The 21665-nt window shown below is 41.4% G+C and overlaps 1 protein-coding gene across 20 annotated transcripts in view; it reads left to right on the forward strand.

Annotated features, from left to right (window-relative positions):
* The window catches only part of CAMK2D (calcium/calmodulin dependent protein kinase II delta), a 332892-nt gene that overhangs the window by 236498 nt on the left and 74729 nt on the right, over positions 1-21665 (forward strand). For 12 of the 20 annotated variants that reach the window (XM_075616655.1, XM_075616493.1, XM_075616558.1 and 9 more), the window contains exons 5-8: positions 2470-2535; positions 12172-12244; positions 16582-16684; positions 21396-21479. In XM_075616655.1, the coding sequence (XP_075472770.1) occupies positions 2470-2535; positions 12172-12244; positions 16582-16684; positions 21396-21479 (326 nt within the window). Of the gene's footprint in view, positions 1-2469; positions 2536-12171; positions 12245-12968; positions 13042-16581; positions 16685-21395; positions 21480-21665 lie in introns of all 20 variants that reach the window. The other 8 variants (XM_075616549.1, XM_075616503.1, XM_075616662.1 and 5 more) reach the window with 1 other exon arrangement.

Below are 21665 nucleotides of genomic sequence, written 5' to 3' on the forward strand. Positions count from 1 at the left end.
CCGCAAGTAGGGAGGGGGGGCCGCCACAAGAAGGGAGGGGGGGCCGCCGCAAGGAGGGAGGGGGGCCGCCGCAAGGAGGGAGGGGGGGGACGCCGTGCGGCCAGCCTCGCTGCGACCCGGCAATTTTGCTTCCGTGACCCGGTTCCCGGGTCGCGACCCACCATTTGGGAAACGCTGGTACAGATCATCCACAACTTAGGGTAGGTGAACAGAGTTCAATAATAGTGCTTTAATGACCGTGATGGTTATTCATCTATGATGCAATAAATGCTTGATTGAAGATGGCTAGGTGCAGGTATAAAGGTGAGTAATGAGGTATATATGGGTGAGCATGAGTGTCTATGCCCAAATATAATGTCCTGGTGAGTGTGGGTGATGGAGATATATGAGCCCCACCCCCGCACTACCAATGTGGACAGGGTCTGACAACTGCCTGATAACACCAATAAAATACCCCAAAGTACAATTAAAGTACCAACTCACGTGACCATGCCCTTGTAGCCTTCCAGGGTGCGTGCTTCTGCAGGTAGGAAAGGATATGGTAGCCACAGATGCAGGTGATGCAGAGCACAGCAAAGCAAAGGTACAGGATACACTGGAACAGCAGCAGTAAAATAAAAGTCCTTTATTTTCACTTCATGGTGCAGACGGATGGGTGCAAAAAGCCTCCTTCTCTTACGCGTTTCACGCCTATAAGGCGCTTCGTCAGAGAGTGTCTGACGAAGTGCCTTATAGGCGTGAAACGCGTAAGAGAAGGAGGCTTTTTGCACCCATCCCTGTCTGCACCATGAAGTGAAAATAAAGGACTTTATTTTACTGCTGCTGTTCCAGTGTATCATCCACAACTTAAATTCAACTATTTTAGATTATTCATTTTACTATCACACTTCTTCATAACACATTTTTAAAGAATAATGGCCTTTATTTACTAATTTTATTTAAGGGTAATTAACGTGATGTAACAAACAGCAAATGACATTTTCCCTGAGTTACTACCTTATTCTCTGAGCTAATTTTATGCAAAGGTCATAGCTGTAAAAGAGCTACAGTATTTAGTGTAGACCTTACTTCTGGATAAGCTACATTATATACCAAGGATAAATGATTAAAGGTAATTAAATACATCTTTATCAACTTAATATATTAACCCCTCAGTAAACCAAGTGACCCAGCTAGTCATGGGCAACCCACAACTAGCTGGCCACCAAGTTTAAAGAAGGGTGTGTGATGAGGTTATGGTACCTGGGTAAGGTGGAAGAAGTTAACCCTTTTGTATGCCTTGGCGATGTACTGGCATCGGTATTGCAGCAAATCGGACAAAAACGGCATGCAACTCAGATTTATAAACTGCACAGTATTTTTTAGCTGGAATTTAGAATGGATATGGAAAAAAATAGCATATCTTAATTGCCTGAACGTGCATGCCGTTCCTGCCCGATTTTGCTTTGAAAACATTGACATTTAGGGGCCTATGCAGAGAGCAGCGAATTTAAAAAATGGCGAATTTATTAAAATGTAGCTTTTTTGGAGAGTTTTATTCTCCATATGCAGAAAAGTGCGAATTCTGCTATGTTTAACATGTATGCGTGTGGCGAGTTTAAATTGGCGAGATGCGCGCTTCAGAAACGTGTAAAAACAAATTCGCGCCTTTTTTTTCCCTTTGCAATGGCCGCGAGCGGCAGCTTCTTGCCAATTTTTTCTGGCGAGGCAAAAAGGAGACAATCGCGCCATTTTATTGGCGCGAACAGCCGCTAGATGCCGTTCGCGGCTCTCTGCATTAGGATATTTTTAAAACTGGCGAGATTGAGGTTCTCGCCAGCCGCGAGGCGAGTTTTACAAATAGAAAAGAAAAATTGGCGCGTTTTTCGGAACTCGCCATTTTCTGCTGTTTTCTGCGCGATTTTCTCCAAACAATGGCGAATTTCGAAATAGCGCTGCTCTCTGCATAGGCCCCTTAATCGGACTCTCAGAGGTGGAGGGGCCACGGCAGACTAACTTAATTGCAGGGATCACTGCCAGCCACCTGGACCACCCACTACACAAATGGCCCCCGGCTCCCACACTTCTCCCATGCAGAGCCCAGGGCGTAGTTGCAGAAAAGTGTATCCCTGCTGTACCGCTCTCTCTTCCTGCTGCTATTGTGTACAACTAAACATCCGGATGGTTTTCCACATTGCTTTATTACATTGCTTGCCTACTTCTAAGTCTACTGAAATAAATAATGACTCCAGGTCCCTTTCCTCTGTAATGGATGGCAATAGAGTGCCATTAATCCTGTATTTTGCCTTTTGTTTTTGTGTCCCAAGTGCAAGATTTGTACTCCTTCGCATTCAATTGTAGTTGCCAACCTCTAATCTACCTATATCATTAATCATTTTGTTTTTCCTCTTCTAGAGAAATGTATTACATTCAATATTATCCCATACTGTAAGTGATTTTATTTTGCTACTTTGTACATTTTTGTCACAGAGTTACTGGCGGGGAACTATTTGAAGATATCGTAGCAAGGGAATACTATAGTGAAGCAGATGCCAGGTAAGTAATCACATTTTCATGTGTTGTGTTTTATGTCGGTTAACCAAGGACATTTTTAAACCTCAGTAATGAGCTTTAAGAAAACTAGATTATGTAGTAGACAAGCAATTGTATTCTATTAGGTTCTGTGGTTGATACGGTATCAAACTTAATTGTTTGCAGGAATGCATATACTGTATTCCCCCCCCCCCCCCCCGCTTGTCATTATTTGTGCAAGTATTTGCATTTCTTAATTTTTGGTTTAAAACAAATCTATAACTTTTATTATTGTATTCTGAAAGATTTAGGGCTTTCCATGTTTTTATTTGCTTTATTTGCTTTAAAAAAAATTAAATTGGTTATAAAGTTAAATTCAAATACAGCCATAAATCAAAATGAGTTATATACTTTTTTGTCACAGCTAAATATTGTATTTCTGCAATATGCAATGTATATTTCCCACTAGTAGAATTAATGTTCTTGGAAAATGTTCTTTTTATGTTGGTAAACCGTAAAATATTGTTGTTGTGTGTGTGTGTATACTAGGCTCTAGCATTTAAATGTGCATTCATTCTTAGGTCAGTATTAAGAAAAAGTATTGTATATTTTTGTGTTGTAGGTTTTGTGCGTGTTCTTTACAAAATCCTTTGCCATAACATCAAGGAATATGTCTATTTAGTTCACTGACAGAACCAGCTGAATAATCACATTAGTTTTACAAGTATATACATTTGTTGAAAAAGAGAGATCCGCAGCACTAGCCTGTAGATAATCAAAATAAAATGTAATAATACCATCTGACAAACAGCATAACAATTGGGCTACGTTTCGGACAAAAAAAAGTCCTTTGTCAAGCTCTATACGTTTGTTGGTATATAAATGCTTGAGGGGGGAAAAGGAAAGTTATGAACACGGACTCAAACTATCCACAGTAATTAATTGTTCAGTTATTATACAGTGTATTGTTAATGGTGTGGTTCTGCCTATGTTTTATTTTCTCTTCTAAGTATGAAGCAGGAGGTCTCCGGAACTGAACCGTGTTCATTTCCGCTCCATGGACCCCTTGCTTCCCAAGACACTTACCTCTGAACGTGCCCCCCAGTAGCAACCCCAACTCTGTAAACAAAATAGAGGTTTAAATCTTCTACAGCACAGGAGCCAATAGGAAGGCGCAGTCATTCATCCTGTCTTCCTATTGGCCCGCGAGCCGCAGGAGATTTAAGAACCAGGAAATTATCAGCCGTACCTATGGAGGGTGGTATTTCGGGAAGTTGAAATGAACGAGTTTCAGCTCCGGAGACCCCTTGCTTCATACCGATTTTAAATCTTCTTTTTTTAATGGTTAGAATGCTGCTTTTAAGAATCGAGCAGCATTCACGTGTTTTTTTATATTGTATGTCAGACATTTGTAAATGTCAAGATAAGGTAAGTGTTCACTATTGAAATAGTTTATTTCCATTTTTGCTAGAAGTGAAAGCACATTGGAAGCACAGAGACATTGTACTGTATTCTATGTTACAACGCTATAAATACACATGTATATAACTTCAGATGTAACAGCTAGCTAACATTTTATTGGAAAAAAATGAATTGAGCCATGGTCTGTATATCTTTGCATTTTCTTATGTACAGGTGCGCCGACGAGTATTCTAAAACTTGCCTTAAACTTGCCTTGGAAAATCTGGGGCAATCACCAACAAGATCCAGGTACATGCTGCAACATTTCAGTGACATTTCTGCAGAGACTAATGGCCCATCGGATTAACACAGAATGGGTCCCTGGCAGTCCCATTCAGTTTGAATGGGACTGCCAAGGGCCCCGCTGTTAATCCGATGGGCCATTAGTCTGTCTGCAGAAATGTCACTGAAATGTTGCAGCATGTACCTGGGTCTTGTTGGTGATTGCCCCAGATTTGTTTTAGAATTCTCGTCGGCACTACAGTAGTCCATAAATCACAGCTTGAAATACATTTCTGTAACAAAGTGTATCCTGTTTCTGATGAGTGACAAATACAGTTTCCCAATTCTTGGCATTAATTTCTTTCTTGCTGGGCTTTTTCCGATTTAACATACACTGCTATGTCATTATTCTTCTGTGTTTATACTTCTCAATCATTGGGCTCACTGAATTCTCAACATGTTTGACTTTGGTTATGTCATACAGTATATTTAGTGCATCAGAAACTAGGAAGTCATTGATGTGACAATGATTCCTGAATCCCTTGGATAACTGATACATGCATTTCTGTCTTGTGTAAGCACACATCTTTGCAGAATTATATGTGTAGTTATCTTTTGTTATATAGATGACTATCCATTTTCATTATTCCTGCATGTTTGGTTTGTCAGTCCACAATTTGTACCAGATTTTTTTTTCCTTTTGTGTGCAGGTTTGTAATGGCGATTTGAATGAGCCACATGGGTTATCTTATAAAAATGTTTTAACCATATATGGTAGTTCATCAATATACAAGTGGCCATAATTCTAGTTTAGAGTGCAGTGCTTACAGCCCATTACTTTTTTGTATTCCTAATGGGAATCTTTGGTATAAATTACATGCTTTTCTATCTAGTATTATGTATTGCTGAGGTGCCATTTAATTTGATATCAACAAGTAATAAGAAAATCTAAAACTGCATTGTATGTTTGCACCTGCAACCATACTGTATTGTAAATCAAAATGGAATACATACTTCTATTTCATCGTAATAGAATCATAAACATTAGTTAAATAACTATAGCAAATAGAAGCAACTGCATAACGAAGTCCAGTAATTTTAGCCTGGAACTGTATAGACTTTCTTGGAGTTACCGATAATGTCTAGCCTTATCCATAAATAGAAATATACTGCAGATGTGTTCATAATGTATCCATCTATATATGCTGGCTTATAAGAATTAACTAATAATACTGGCAAAACTATTATTTAAGGAAATAGATGTGTAGATGTGTTCCAATAAGAAACACATCCACACATACACACCCTGGTTTATGAGCGTTATTGACACGATAGAGGGGCCTAAATCAAATAAACAGCAATTTATTAGGTCAGCAACAAAATATAACAATTACATGGTTGTACTAATTATACTTCCTTATAAGGTTTGTTCTTATTACAGGCCTAACAAAACAATACAATACAGTACATCCTTTTTAACAATACATTGATATAAAACACACACACATATATACACATACACACAGATTTACAAGTGCACAAGAATTATGATCATAATTACCTTAACTGATGTCTATTGGAAGTCAGCAAGGACTTTCTGAGCTCTCCCTCCAAAACTCTGCTCTCCTTTTTCCTCTCCTAACTAACTCAAACCATGTCTGTGGTTTAAATGTGTTTCTAAACCCATAGCTGAACATGTGAGAGGTTCTGATTGGTTGAGGAAATATGCTCAAACTAAAAAGTGTGTGTGTGTGTTTCTTTGAAGTTGATGGGTAACCTGCTATCATATGATGGGAATAACTGGTGGACACGTCAAAGTTCCCGTAGTTTGATCTTCCCCTGGGGTCTTAATGTTAATTCAGGAAACACAAGCTATAAAAGTGAAGTCCATGATACTAAACAAAAGAATGTTTATTGTCAGGGTGTGCAGTAAATAAACCTTTTGTTTGTCAATTTCTCTCACTTCTTGCATCTCAATGGAATGTGTATCCAGGTGCAGATATCTACTTCAAATACAGTTTTATTCCGGCACAAAAGCAATTCTCTTGGGTAACATTGGTGTCATTACATAGTGGACAGACAGAGTTGGGGGTAGTTGTCAGAGATGCAACAGCCCCTTAGATCCCCTTATAATGCACTCTCCTCAATATAGGATGATCAGAATGACATGAAGACAGTGTGACTGGTATTTGGGACTTGTAGGTTCTTAGATAAGAGCCTGTCGGTGAACCTTATACAGTTAAGGATAATGAGTTAATTCAAATACTTTATTGAATCTCAAAAAGACAGACTCTTATCTAAGAACCTACATGTCCCAAATACCAGTCACACTGTCTTCATGTTAATCTAACAGTCCTATATTGAGGAGAGTGTACTACAAGGGGCACTTGGGAGATGTTGCATCTCTAACAACTACCCCAACTCTTTCAATTTACCCTAACCCTTGTGCACCCCTACACTACACATATTTGGCTGAGCGGGTGGATCTCTCTTTCCTGTCTGTCATTAGATAGTGTAACACCCTTTGCATACACATAAGCCTATTGATGGACTTGTGCTCCAGCCAATGACTGAAAGCATGAAGAAGGAGCCTGGTCATATGGTAGAAGGTGTAAAGCAGCAGCAGGACTACAACTCCCAGAGACCCTTACTGCCAATAGAGGGTCACATGACATTTTGTATTGTATGTCTTTATTTACTGCTGCGGCCGAGTTTATTCGAGCATTTGCCCGTTCTCGGCCGCAGCAGTAAACTGGCGCGCGCCGGAGGGTGCCGGGCGCGCGCCGAAGCAGCGGAAGAGCGCCCTCCGATCGGGGCGCTCTCCCTCCCGCTGCCGGGTCCGCCGGGTCCCCCGGAACCCCCTGCCGCCGTCCCCCACATCGCGGGACACCAGGGCTCCCTCGGGGAGCCCTGGACGCGCGTGCAGGGGGCGCAGGCTCCCGATGATGCGTGACCGCGCGTCGGTGACGCGCGGCACGCCGAGGGGCGACCACTAGCAAGCCGGGAAATCTCCCGGCTTGCGGAACCGGCCACACTTTAATAAAGTGTGTCGGTAGTGTATATAGCGCCATTAAATAGCGCTGCACAGTAGTAATACTCGTGGTAATCAAATAAATAACAGATAATATAAACAGGTCATGGGAATGAGTGCATCAGACATAAAAGTAACATTAAGGAAAAGGAGTCTCTGCTCCGAGGAGCTTACAGTCTAACTGGTAGCTAGTGAGAATGTACAGAGACAGTAGGAGGGAATTTTGGTAATGAGAGCAGATGACTGAAAAGGATCAGTGGGAGCAAGACCAGAGCAGCTAAGGACGCTGAGCAGATAGGAGCCCTTAAAGAGCTGAAGGAGAGCTGTGTGCCAAGACAAGTGAGAGAGATCAGTGCAAAGGGGCCAAAGAAAGCACTCCTGAGAGCTGAGCTTCCCTCCTACCGAGAGGCGTCCAAGGACTGTGGATACCTGCACGGAGAGACGATCAGGGGGTCGCCCTACTGCACTACTAAAGTACTCTGTACCTCACCTCATCAATTTCTTTGTGAAATAATGGGAGCCCAACATAAACCAGCAAGTTACAATCCACGAACTCAAACGCTGTTCCGACACTAGGACAGAATAGTGAGGGGACAATAGCGCAGCGCTATATATAAATATTGTTGAGTAATTGTATAGCCATAGCTAGGTGGTATTGCGGGTCCTCATCTCTGATGGTTCCTAACATCTGGGATTTCTTGCTGCAATGTGTTTAGTGAACCCCACCCCCTGCAGAGTTTGACTGGACAAAGGAATTTCAAAGACAAGCTGAATTCATTTAGCACCCCTTCAGTCTACACCTGTGTCATTTGATGCTTTAGGAAGGCAAGTGGGGAGGGCGCGAGCACAGGAGGAGCAGTGGCATGGGGGTGCCGCGCTAAAACTTTGCGCACCCCAGGCACATAGTTTGTGGTACATACTGATAACAATACACTCACGTATAGACTCTCTCCACTAAACTGGACGCCACTGGACACAGTTGGGTAACTGCATAAGCCACGTACAGTTTCAGCCTGAAATATAGACCGGGGAAACAGAATATTGATGCTGATGCACTGTCCTGAATCCACCGGGGTACCAACCCAAGTAGCAGATAGCTTGGGAATACCCCACACCACTATACCCACTGCATACACTTATCCATTGGAATTGGCCATGACTGGACTGCCCAGATTAAAAAGACAGGATTCAAGGGAAGCAGTGGATTGATCCAGGCATAGGGGGAAGTGTGGAAAGCCCTGAATCAGAAAAAAACGTTCTCATCCATTAGGAAGGTGCATCCTGATGTTCACTTGCTAGTAAGACAGTGTCCTTCTCTGATGATGAAGAGTGGGGTGTTGTTCAGAATTACCAAGAAGTCTCAGCATTTAGTCACCGAACAGTTGGTGCTCCTACTTAAATACCGACAAGTAGTACTGAGCTCTCTTCATGATAACCATGGTCACCAGGGGGTCGATAAAACTCTAGTACTGGTTCAAGTCCATTTCTACTGGCCTCATATGACCAGGGATGTGGAAGAGTACTGTAAGATTTGTGGCCGCTGCGTGCCAAGGAAAACACTCCCTAAGAGGGCTGCCCCTCTCGTGCATATAACCAGCAATGGGCCCCTGGACTTGGGGGTCATGGATTTCCTGTCCCTGGAGCCAGACAGTAAGAACACCAGCAATATCTTAGTGGTCACAGACCATTTCACTAGGTACACTCAAGTCTTCCCGACCAAGGACCAGCACGCCACTATAGTTTCCAAAGTGCTATGGGAATGGGAGAAGTACTTTTGTGCACTACAGACTATCCATCACCATTCATTCTTAACAGGGACAAGGCTTTTAGAGTCGTTTTATTAAAGAGTTTTTGCACTGCTCACATGGTGATAACTTTGGATACTAGGAAGAAAACATAAGTTAGCAAATCGATGGCAGTCAGTTTTATATTATCCAGGAGAAATTAAAATGATTGCCAGTGTATAGAGTGAAACCTGAAAAAGGGCCTGGGTCATTCAAAACCCTCCATTGGAATCATCTACTTCCAATCAGCCAGCTTGTAAGATGTCCTCCCCTGGAGAAGGTCTCTACCCCAGTTATGAATCCTAGAAGGAGTAACAGAATAAAGTACAAGGCCCATCTCGTGGTCCATCTAAAGTTTTTGCAAACGAAGAAAGTGATGAATTTGAAGAGGATGATAGGTACAGGGAGGAGAGGATACTGGGTTATTTATCCGATATTAGGTACTTCATGAATCCTGGTAATTGACAAGCCCCCCCTGCAACATCACATGGACAGTCACCTGATTTATCAAGGGCTGCCACAGGACTGGAGCGTGATGCAGAGGATTTTTTTCCATTAGATTCCCGTTGTATGAGGAAGAAGTTGGGGCTGACCCAAGTTCTGGGAGTCCTGAAGGAAGTCATGGGATAGACAGTGCCAGCCACATCCAGAGCATCAAGAAGAAGTAGGGAATTATCCAATTTCTGAAGATGTTGAGATGGACTACAGAGTAGAAGGAGTGGATACCGGACCGTATTTGGGGGGAAATGAATAACAGGGAGAAGGGCTAGTAGAACCGGTGCTATACTCACCTCGCCCTAAAAGAGAGATTAGGCCACCCATGAGGTTAACGTATAATTCTCCTAGGGTATCCACCGAAGTGCAGTGGAACCTAGAAGGTGCACATATGACTCACCATGACCCCCCATCCCTCCGTGTCAGTGGTTTTGCGAGCCCCTCTTCACACCTCATTGTGAGCACCCTCATCTTTTCACCCCCTCGCCCTATGTATTTCTGTCCCCCCCAACCCGTCTCACTCTTTCCCCCTATCTCCCTCACTCTCCACTCCTCACCCCTCCCATTCTCCCTTCCCCCTATGCTATCACTCAATTACCTCCCTCTCAGTCAATCCCACTCCCTCAATTCCCCCCTCATCACACTCATTCCCTCATCCCCCCTTGGCTACAACAGGCACACACATACAATTCCCCCCACAAGAATTACCCCCCCACAATACGCACCATAATCCCCCCACAAAATATATAAAACACTACCCCTCTAAATATATACATTAGCCCCCAAATACATACAACACTACCCAAAATACAAACACTACGCCCAAATGCATACAACACTACCACCACCCCCAAATACATAGTGTACAACACTACCCCCTAAATATGTAGAAGACCACCTCCCAAATATATTCAACATTACCTCCTACCACATACAACACTAACCCCCACAAATATATACACTACCCCCCTAACACATACAACACTATCCCCCACAAATACATACAACAACCACACTTACATTGGGATGATCTCAGGCCCTCTGGTGCCCGTGCTGTCCCTAGCTGCTGCGGGTCTTCTGCCGGGCCTTCCTCTCTCTCCCACGCCGGGCCTCTTTCCCGCTGGTGTGCGCCGGAAGCTTTGTCCAACCAGAAATGAGACTAAGCTTCTGACGCTCACCGGCGGGTGAGATAGGCTTCCGGCGTGGGAGAGAGAGACAGGCCCGGCAGCAGTCCCGCAGCAGCTGAGAGCCGAGGGGCCGGTGGCAGCCAGGGGTCTGGCAGCCGGACGCAGAAGTTGGGCGCGACCTAGCTACCATATAGATACAGCAAAATACTGTAATATGTATTCTTTAGTAAGTGTGTTGATAGAAATTTGATGGACCTAGGGTCTGTTCACTCGCTGGCTTTGTACAGTATGTTGCTATATTGGTCGTTTTTAACTTTTAAAGCCGTCATACTTCGAGAAACCTGTTGTAATTACTGCAAAGTGGCAAGGGTGTTAAAAGAAAAGGTTTTCATTATACTTATTGACTTGGAGACGTATTTCTGGAATCTCTTGACTGACTTTAATATAATCTGATTCAAATAGAGCTGAGGCTTAACCATTGTACTGTGGAAATACAGTAATTATGCCAGCTTCAATGCCTCAAAGATGAACAAGTGCATTCATTAATTTATGTTCACTTGCCTTAGCACAAGATGATTTTTTTGCTTATTATATGCAGTATATGTACAGGAAATAATATAAAAATAGGTTTTAAGAAAAGCATTCTTTTCCATGTTAACCATGATGCTCTTAAAGACAATGGCAACCCATTGTACTTTGTTTAAAAAAAAAAAAAAAAAGATTCCAACGCTAAATATGTTACTACTGCTCCTTGCTCAGAAGGTGCATAAATCTATGTTACAAAGGTTAGTACTGGGGGTGTGTGCAATATATGTTCTATTAATACAATGCCGGCTTCTCTAGCACTGATGCAATTAGTGTTGATGAGATGAATTCCCGGAGTAGACCAATTCCTGTAAGATTTGGATGTGCTGTACTCTCATTCTAGCGCCACAAATCGACAGTTCCATAGAATGAAGCCCATGTGTCTCTTCCACTTGCCAGCAAAAAGCCACACAATTTTTTTCCCGGAAAACTCATTTTCTTTTGTTGGTCGTTACTGATTTTTGGACATAAAAATGTACCTTAATCACAAGAATAGTGAATGTGTTCATGTCATTGTTTATTTTTAATGTTTCATGCAGAGTTGACATTTCCGTATCCCTGCTGTGTTTAACACTTGTGCTACGTAGCTGTGAAGGAGTATTACTAAATGAAAAGCCACCGCTGTTTTGAAAATGTACACATTATGTTTGACTACCCATTTGTTCATCGTGTAATATGGAAGCAAAGTTTCTTCATATTTAATTTCATGAACAAATAATGAGTACATTTTAATGTCCTTTCTGTTGCATAAGAAATGACGACACTGTGATGTCTAAAATGTGAAACGTGTTTGGAACATTTTTTTGTTAAACCTTACAATGTCTAAATTTAGCATTGTTTGTTTAGTTGCAAACGTGTATGTCTGTGTGTCTTGTTTTGTTGTCTGTTTATTGTGTACTGTAATTATTTGCCTTTAAAATGTTCTCCCTTCCATTCTGCCCTTGTATCTTCACAGTCATTGTATACAGCAGATTCTAGAAAGTGTAAATCATTGTCATCTTAATGGCATAGTACACAGAGACCTAAAGGTCAGTATCTGGTGCCTTTAAGTTGCTTACATAACAGTGTGTGGCGTAAGGGTGGGAGCGGATGGCTGGAGCTCATTTCCCTGCTAATCCTCCCTCACCCCTTCCCAAAATGTAACAAAAAAATAAGTAATGCATGATGCCTCCATTTTGCTAGTCTGCAGGCTCCATATGCATCATGGCTTGCAGGGGAATAGCATCACAATGATGTGTCTTTTATAATAAGTAATTTTGGGATTGCCTGGATTGGTGTATTTAGAGGTTTTGTTTTGCCATGATCTATGTAGCGTGCAGATTTCAACACCACTTCTGTTCTCAGACCACGGGTTACACTAGCAGAACAACTGGTTACACGTTGCTCTATTGAAGTATATGTCAAAATTGAAGGCAAAAAAATGTCATCTATGGATCATGTTATTGCATTCATCTTGCATCATCTTACATCGTTAATATGATTTGGGTGATCAAAAAAAAATAAATGAAAAATCCAGCAAATTATCTACAAAACTGTAATATATTTTTAGAAACCATCCAGCCACATTTTGCTGTGCTTTCTGTGGTAAATATATTTCCCCAACAATAAAGCCATTTGATTCAAATAAAATGGTCTATGGTCAATCCCCAGTTGTTTGCTTGTACAGTACAATTAAACCCAGCGTCCCTGAAGGTATACAGATAGTGGGTGTAAGCTTGGTACTAACACACGCCCCCTGGTGTTTGCATGCAGTCATTGCATTCAGCAGATCCTGGAGGCTGTACTACACTGCCATCAGATGGGCGTAGTCCATCGCGATCTGAAGGTAAGTGACTCCTTGGAAACAGATACTGCATATGTGTATATGTTAATGTTTGGCTACAGTCATGCATGTATGCCTGGAAAAAATGCAAGCATAAAATGTATATATTAATTAGTCAATTTAAAGTGTAAAAAATGCTCCATGTTTTTGTAAGATTGAAATGTAAACTTGTGGTAAGAAAAGTTACTTTGGAAAAGTAAATGTAAGCACAACCAATGTTATTAATAATGTCCTACTTTATATAGCAGAATAAGTTCTAAAAGTAGAAATCTAACTAGGCTTGTTGAATTATTTATAACATATTGCAGTTCAATTCCTTGTGCACATTTAATTAGATGAGGATTACTGATACCGAAATAAGAGTTTGTAGGATATTTTGCCCAGGAAGGTTCATATACAGCTTCATTCAAAGGAACTGTCTTGATAAATGATTATTTGCTTTTGCGCTTATGGTCAATCAAGCAAGTGTTGTAATAAAATGAATTAGTTGTTAATTAAAGTAGAAGTATCCATGTGTGAAGAGCTTGTAGCATATTGATCTGCATTTTTTTTTATTGTGTTTTAAAGGAGAGCTTAATTCCCAGAAATATAAAACGTCACATTCTTTATGTACAGTATGTGACAACCAATTGTTATTTTCTAAATACAGTACTGCTTTAGCTGTCTCGATTTATGATTCCTTTAATTTTTCAGAACAAAATCCTTTAGTAGTAGGTGAATCACAGTTGAAGTGATTTTGTCCAATTCTCTGTTAGCATTGCTCTGCCTTATACTAGGCAACTTCACATTTAGAAAATGAACATGCCATGTATGCCACAACAATTTTATGAATAAATAATGAACTAATGTTTAATTTGAGGAAATCTGTCCACTGATATAAAAGCTGTAAAGTATTAAAAGTGGATTCCTTATTTTTCTCTTCAATTGCCTCAATACAGTATGTTTACATTGGTTAGAGGCATTGAAAACTAATAGAGAAAACAAATGGGCAGGATGTCTTCTAGCCATGTTTTGTCAGGAAACCCCAGTGAGCAATGTAAATGGATGTTAGGGGAATTCAATGGTTAAAAAGGCTAAGGAATATCTTCATTATAGTGTATATCTGTAACTACCCTCTACTTGCACAGCTGATACCAAACTGTGCTCTGTTGGTAAACTGAGTTGTATTCTCTGTGATTCATACAAAACCTTCCACTACTGATTCTGCCAGCCTGCTTCAGACTCCATGCTTACAGATAATTAATTAAATTAGTTTATTATGACGAAACAATAGTAGAAATAGTTTCAACATTTTAAGATTGAAAGCGTCTTCATATACTATTGCGGTTTACAATAGGAATCTTATCTTTGTGTTATAAAGGCTTACTTACTGTAAAACACATTTCTGCGGCATGTTAGCTTATTGACTAGGAATGCGACAAAAGCAAACAACCAAACTTTCGTTTTCGATTCTCAGTGAGATGTTACTACAAATTGCATATGATTTAAGAAACTTAGACCCAATGTATACACCATTATATTCATTTACAGTACACTTCAGAAATCAACAATCCAAATCCACATGGCATAAAAAAAAAATTATTTCCTAGAAATCATGGTAAACCACAGTAATGCCACTAGGCTTTTTTGTAAATGTTACTTGAGGTATAACTTTATTTTAAGTATTTTGCTTAGTTTTCAAATGTTGATGTAGTAAACCTTTTGTTGGCATATAATTCTGTATCACAGAGAAACATACACAGTACAGGCATACCCCGGTTTAAGGACACTCACTTTAAGTACACTCGCGAGTAAGTACATATCGCTCAATAGGCAAATGGCACCTCACGCATGCGCCTGTCAGCACTTCCTGAACAGCAATACCGGCTCCCTACCTGTACCGAAGCTGTGTGCAAGCGGGGAGACTATAGGGCCTGTTACAAATGCGTTATTTACATCAGTTATGCACGTATATGACGATTGCAGTACAGTACATGCATCGATAAGTGGGAAAAAGGTAGTGCTTCACTTTAAGTACATTTTCACTTTACATACATGCTCCGGTCCCATTGTGTACGTTAATGCGGGGTATGCCTGTACCTGCTTAATGCACAGCAGTATGTTGTAGACTGTGATAGTCATACCGCAAAAGTACATAATAATACTGCTCAAAATAAGTGCATGTTTACTTGTATATATAATTGCATTACCATGTATTTAAAATATGAACACCTAGAATTAACATTCTATTCATTGCTAGTACAGTATGCAAATTACGCCTATTTTTTACGTTGATGTTTTCACAAAGGATAAATGGATATTCTGGGTTTTGAATCAGTATTTTTTCCCCAAAGTAAGAAGATATCTTATATATAATCTCATAATCTATTCTCAGACACATTAAATAATCTGTCGTGCATTTGCACCGTACAGGGGCAGTAGCAGAGGCAAATCCACTAGCACTAATCACAGAACCTGAATGTCCCTGTAAATGAGTCATATTTTCTTGTACAGCCATGTTAAGTACAATTTCAACTGAGTTACGGTCTCTGTTTCCAAAGCCGTTCACAAGTAATCATGGAGAGCTTCTTTGAGGAACTATATATAAATCTCCAAATCCATGCAATTGGGAGATAATTTGCCAACCAAGGTGGGGTAATATTCTATAAACCTAATGTATGTTTTGTACGTATAGTTAAAAAAAATATTTTTTTGAAGAAATCTGTGAGTGAATGGAGATGTACTCTTCTCCATGACTGGGAAACCGCTTCACAGCATATTGGAAAGTTTTTTCTAGGTTTGACATATTTGCTTCATTATTTGATCATACTGTATGGTTTGATGAGTGAGTTCTCTTTGTAGAGTAGGAGGAGTAAGGGAAACGTTACTTAACCCTTTCTGTGCCCCCCACGACACAGCCACCTCGTCATTGGGTCACTCCAGGGGCCTCACAACATAGGGGCTAAGTCACTGGCTTTCAGCTCCTTTTGTACGGCGGATTGTGTTCTGCATTTCTATGATGCGTTGAACACAATGTAGCTGCCACAGGGACAGAAGATGACTCTACTTACGTTTGTGTAATTGGTGATGCCACGATTACGTGACCGTTCCGAGGTGCGGTCTGATGAACCTGATGTGCCATAGAGGCTTTAGCACTTTGGTGCTGTGTGCCCTTCGGCACTTAAAGGGGCAGGCATAACTTAAGGCAATGGGAGATGAGCACTTTTCATTCAGATATTGGCAGATTATCGACAGCAAGCCTCATCCCATGCTATTAGTTCATTTACTATTGGTATTTTGCAGGTGCGTTAGATGTGAGAAATACCAGGCACTTGGGGTTTTTCTTGATGAATGTTCCAAGGTGGTGTGAGAAAATGTTCCCTAGTTCAATTTGCAAATGGAAGTGTAAAGCTACAAATATTAGAATTGTCAATATTTTTCATTTTAATATAAGATTTATGTTGCATCGTAGAGAATGAGTTTAAGCATGTACTCATCATATCTCTTCCATAATACTCTAATCACAACCCTTTTTCTTCCCCTTATTTCATTAAAAAAAAAAAGCCTGAAAACTTACTTTTAGCTAGCAAGTCCAAGGGTGCCGCAGTCAAACTTGCAGATTTTGGGCTAGCAATTGAAGTTCAAGGAGACCAACAGGCATGGTTTGGTAGGTAAAACATTTTTTTCCCCTATTACAATACCACTGTTTTAAGACCGTAATCCGCACCAGAATGCAATTGATTTATTTAGCTTTATATGACTGTCACCAATAATCTCTTCTATCCCCCTCTCTTCTCCCTCTCTCCCCTTCTTTTCTCCCTCTCTCTCTCTTATTCCCCCTTTCTCCTCGCCCCCTTCAACCCCAACCCCCTCTCTCCCCCCATCAGTCCCCCCTCTCTTCTCTCTCCCCTGTCACTTCACCCACACTCCACTTAAACATACTCATACCCAGATACACATACACACCTACACTTACCCTCATACACATACTTAGTCACATACATTATTGCCCACATACACACACTCATATCCACACACTCTTACCCACACACAGAAACACACTTACCCACACATACATACACTCACCCACTTATACACACACTTACCCACATACACACTCTTACACATACTCACATACAGTTCACACTTACCTTATCAGTGACAGCACATTCCAGCCAGGGGCAGGAGAATTTAGATAAGCTGCAAAGCGCCACCTAATGGCTGGAGTAGACATTGTGCTGCATAGACTCTGCTCCGGGCAAAATTGGGACATGAGACTGATTGTCGGGACACCGGGACAGTTCCTTAAAAAATTTGACTGTATTGGCTAAACCGGATGTCTGGTCATCCTAACTATATCAATATGAAAGTTTCTGACCCTTGTAGATCCCGCTAGTAGCAAAGATGTTAAACTCCGACACTCCTATCATGGCTTCAATAACATACCCTCACATTCTATGAATTTATATATTTTTATTTTACATGGTAATTTATTCCATCTTGTACTGTCTTGATTTATACTCTGCAAATATCTATCCTTGATTGCATTGAACACATTTACTTTTATTCGTTTATTTAAATGCAAAGAATACATTGCTAACTCCTCCTCACCTTTTTAACTTGGGAGGTTTTCTCATTTTGCTGCATGGACAGGACCTACTATGGTTGTTCCCCCTCATACAGAGGTAAAAGGGAAGGTTCACAGTGTAGTGTTAGGACCTGCAAATTTGGTTATACCTTGATGTTGGTATGCAGGCTTATGACGCTTTAGCCAAAGGGTTTAACTAAATTGTTACCTCTAATGTTTAGCCTTATCCAGAAATAGAAATATAGATGGATTTATAGTGAATTCATCTATAAAAGTATTGCTGGCTTATAATAATATAATTATATGGCAAACTATTATTTAGGGAGATGAATGTGTAGATATGTGTTCCAATATGAAACACATTTGCACATGGTTTATAAGAGTTATGGCACGACAGAGATTCGATCCAATTATATATACATATTTGTTAGACCAACAACAGAATATAACAGAATATAACAATTTACACAGTAATACTGTGTAGCCAGGTTCCCCTTTGTGCCTCCAGCACTTCCATGGCGCTTACCTCCTGCGGGGGGAGTTGCGGGTGTCAGGAGGCGTTGGTGTGGTGAGCCAGCTCCTTGCGGCGCACCTGGCTAGCGGGGGCCGCCATTGTGGATGTGCACGCGCATGCGCAGTGGTCGCGCATGCGCAGATAGCGATAGAGAGCTGCAGCGGCCAGGAGAGAGTTGCGCATGCGCAGTACGATCGCGCACGCGGCCCCAATGCATAGTAGCCTCCGCGGGACTACAATTCCCATGAGGCTTATGGAGGGATGCATCAGGTGCCCCAGAGTGGCCAATGAGGGCCAAGAATTCCCGGCAGCAGCAGATAGATACTTTTCGCGGGCTCTGAGCAACAGCAGTTGGAGCAGGGAGCTGGGTAAGTGAGGGTGCAAGGGAGCAGTAGCCCCTTGCACTAGACCAGTCACCCCCATAGGCCCCAGATACCAATTACCCTTGCCCCAGCTTGTGGTTGCTTCAGGGACATGCCTTAAGGAAGGAGATCTGACCCTTTAGCTGTTTGGTTAATCTAAGGAAACACTCCGTGGCGCGTAGCCTGGTTCATGGATCTGGACTCAGACCCCTCTATATAAAGACTATCTGCCCGGAGGACTCTGCCAAACAGTGACTACGGCCTGCCGGCTGCATACGGGTACACTTCAAGGTGTAGACGGTACGGTGCATGGTGATATTATCCACGCCGGAATTCACCCAACGCGTAGGAGGACGTCACGTCGGATCAGGCAGATCCAATCCAGTTATCCTTGCGGCACCTGTGGGCTGGAGCCCCGGGCAGGTACCTATAGTAGTGCACTAACACTTCAAGGGATAGCACTATCTCCAACACATTGGGTGGGTTTGGGCATAAGGGACATCAGGGAATTGGTGCCCAGCACCCAGGTACTTTGGGAAATATCTATGCTGATGTGTGCACCCGGTGCACTTCTATGTGTATGGCTATATGCATTATGCTGTGTGGTACAGGGTACTGAAGTTATTACGATATAGTAAACCATTGCTAGCATATACTGTGTGCTTGTGTTATTATTGTTATTCCTGTAAGAGGACCATCCCACCCTGGTGGGAACCCTTACAGGTGGAGGCGCTGTGTTCGAATAATCAGGTAACCCCAGGCTCCCAGCGGCGGAGGTTCAGGTCTTCTGTGAGCCTATCAGGTAATGCACCACACCCGGTGTATTGCTACATATGGTCCCCATCTGTGATAGGGGGGGGCAAAAGGTGTTACAACTACATATACTTCCTTATAAGGTTTGTACTTATTACAGGCCTAACAAAACAATACAATACAGTACATCCTACCTAACAATACATTGATATAAAACACAGATATATACAGATTTACAAGTGCACAAGAATTATGATCATAATTACCTTCTGAGCTCTGCTTCTCTTTCCCTCCTGTATTTCTCTTCACTCCTTCTCTCCCCCTGTCTCTCCTAACTAAGGTCTTGGCCATGTTACCTGCTTGCTGGCGGAGGCGTGTTCCCGCTCAGCACTGAGCCCCTACAGCCGCAATTAGAGCGACTTTAGTAGGGGCTCGCCTACGCTTCCGCAAGCGCACGGAAGTGTAGGTCTTACCAGAATTTAACATTTCCCCGCTTGCCGGCGCGCAGGGCCGGTCACGTGAGCGGTTCGCCCAATGAGGGCGAACCAGCTCCGTGACGTCACTGGCCCGCCCCCTGACAGCGCACAGGGAAAGCACCCGCAAGGCCAGGGAAAGCACCCGCTTTCCCTGAGCCTCAGCACGCCAGCGGGAAGCTTGGCCGAGGCCTAACAGACAATCTTTCCTTAGTTTAAATGGGGTTTCTACCCTCATGGCTCAACATTTAGGAGGTTCTGATTGGTTGAGGATGTATACTTAAACCAAACCCTAGAAATACCACATCTATCAATAAATGTTTTGTATAGGTCAACATCCTGATTGGAAAATAGCAGCTGCTTCTACAAGGGGTCTATATGTTAATTCAGAAAACCAAGTATTGTCTTTTGAAGTCCCTGATAATCAACAAGAGATGTATGGACAGGGTGTGAAGTAAATAAGGCTTTTGTTTGTCAATATCTTCTCCTGGAATTTTTATCCAGGTGAAGATAGAGAATCTATTTTAAAAGACTGTTTGTGAGGCCTGTAAACAAAAGCATCCTGTAAGCAATTCTCTTGGGTAACAAAATGACCAAGAAAATATTATTATTGAAGTATTTAACTTTTTCCTTATTACCATACAGTATATGTTTTGTCAATTGGATGTAGCATTGGGCATCCCTGTCTTTTGTTGTATACATTCTCGTAAAGGCCCATATTTACTAAGCAATGCTATGCCATAAATCACTTTCTGGCCCATTCAAATTGGTGTACACATACTGTACTTGAATCCTCCAAAGCAATTGAGAGATTACAAATGCGTGAAGAACTAGCCTCATGTTGATTATTCTTGGTCAGATGGCTGTGGAGAAAGGCAATAAATAAATTAACATAAAATACCTGGCAACGCTATACAGATGTAATAGATGTTCTAATTCTGTTATTGCACAATAATGCGCGAAATCGCGCATTTTATGCTTTGTCGCTCCATTTGTTTGCTTTGTAAATCACATAAAAACAATAGCAAAGTGCATTATAACACGTTCAACTGCAAGTCAGCGATAACGGCTGCTTTCAGGGGATTGATGGCATTGCATTTTGCAGAAATACTAACCAGGAATGTATTTGACAAGATTTTGTTTTGTCTCTGTTCTTTAATGCGAGTATATTTTAAATAGTTGGAAGTACAGTATATGAGTCACACAGAGTGCTGTTTTATAACGCAGCAGGATAATATGCAGGCGGGGGCAAAGGCACATCGGCACATCAGATTCCTCTTCAATTTGCATAAAATTAAGCCATTATTGTCCCTACTAAGAGCGTCATATATCTATTTAATCACTGAAGTGTAATAACCTTTTCCTCTAGTAGCTGTTTGGCAAACTCAGAAAAAAATGGAAAGCATAAAATGAGCATGTAGAAATGTCCTGTGTAATATGATTTATTAAATCGCCTGTATTTACCATTAGCGATTTTATTGTGTTTTTTTTTAATTCTCCCTTTTAATTGTGTATCTTATGTGGACCCTCTATTGAATACACAAAATAATCTGTGTCCCCTGCAGAATATCTGCTCCTCCTCTTGCATTCTGTTTGGAATGGATAACTACCCATTGTCATCCACACTAATATGGAATGATACCTTACAAATTACTTATTGAGGGTAACCTTATTCTATCTTTCCTCAGGTTTTGCTGGTACCCCTGGATATCTGTCACCTGAAGTTCTGAGAAAGGATCCCTATGGCAAACCAGTGGATATGTGGGCATGTGGTAAGCAGTTACATAGTTACAATGTAGATGAGGTTGAAAAAAGAACTACGTCCTGCAGTCATTCCCATCATCCTGTGTGTGGCAGAGACCTTCATTTATCAAAACTTTTACCATTAATTAAATCTGGGAAATCTTTAAAAATAAAGTCTTCCAAATTACTTTAAAAAAAAAACATGCCCGTAAATA

This window comes from Ascaphus truei, chromosome 1 (assembly GCF_040206685.1).
Source record: "Ascaphus truei isolate aAscTru1 chromosome 1, aAscTru1.hap1, whole genome shotgun sequence".
Taxonomy (NCBI): domain Eukaryota; kingdom Metazoa; phylum Chordata; class Amphibia; order Anura; family Ascaphidae; genus Ascaphus; species Ascaphus truei.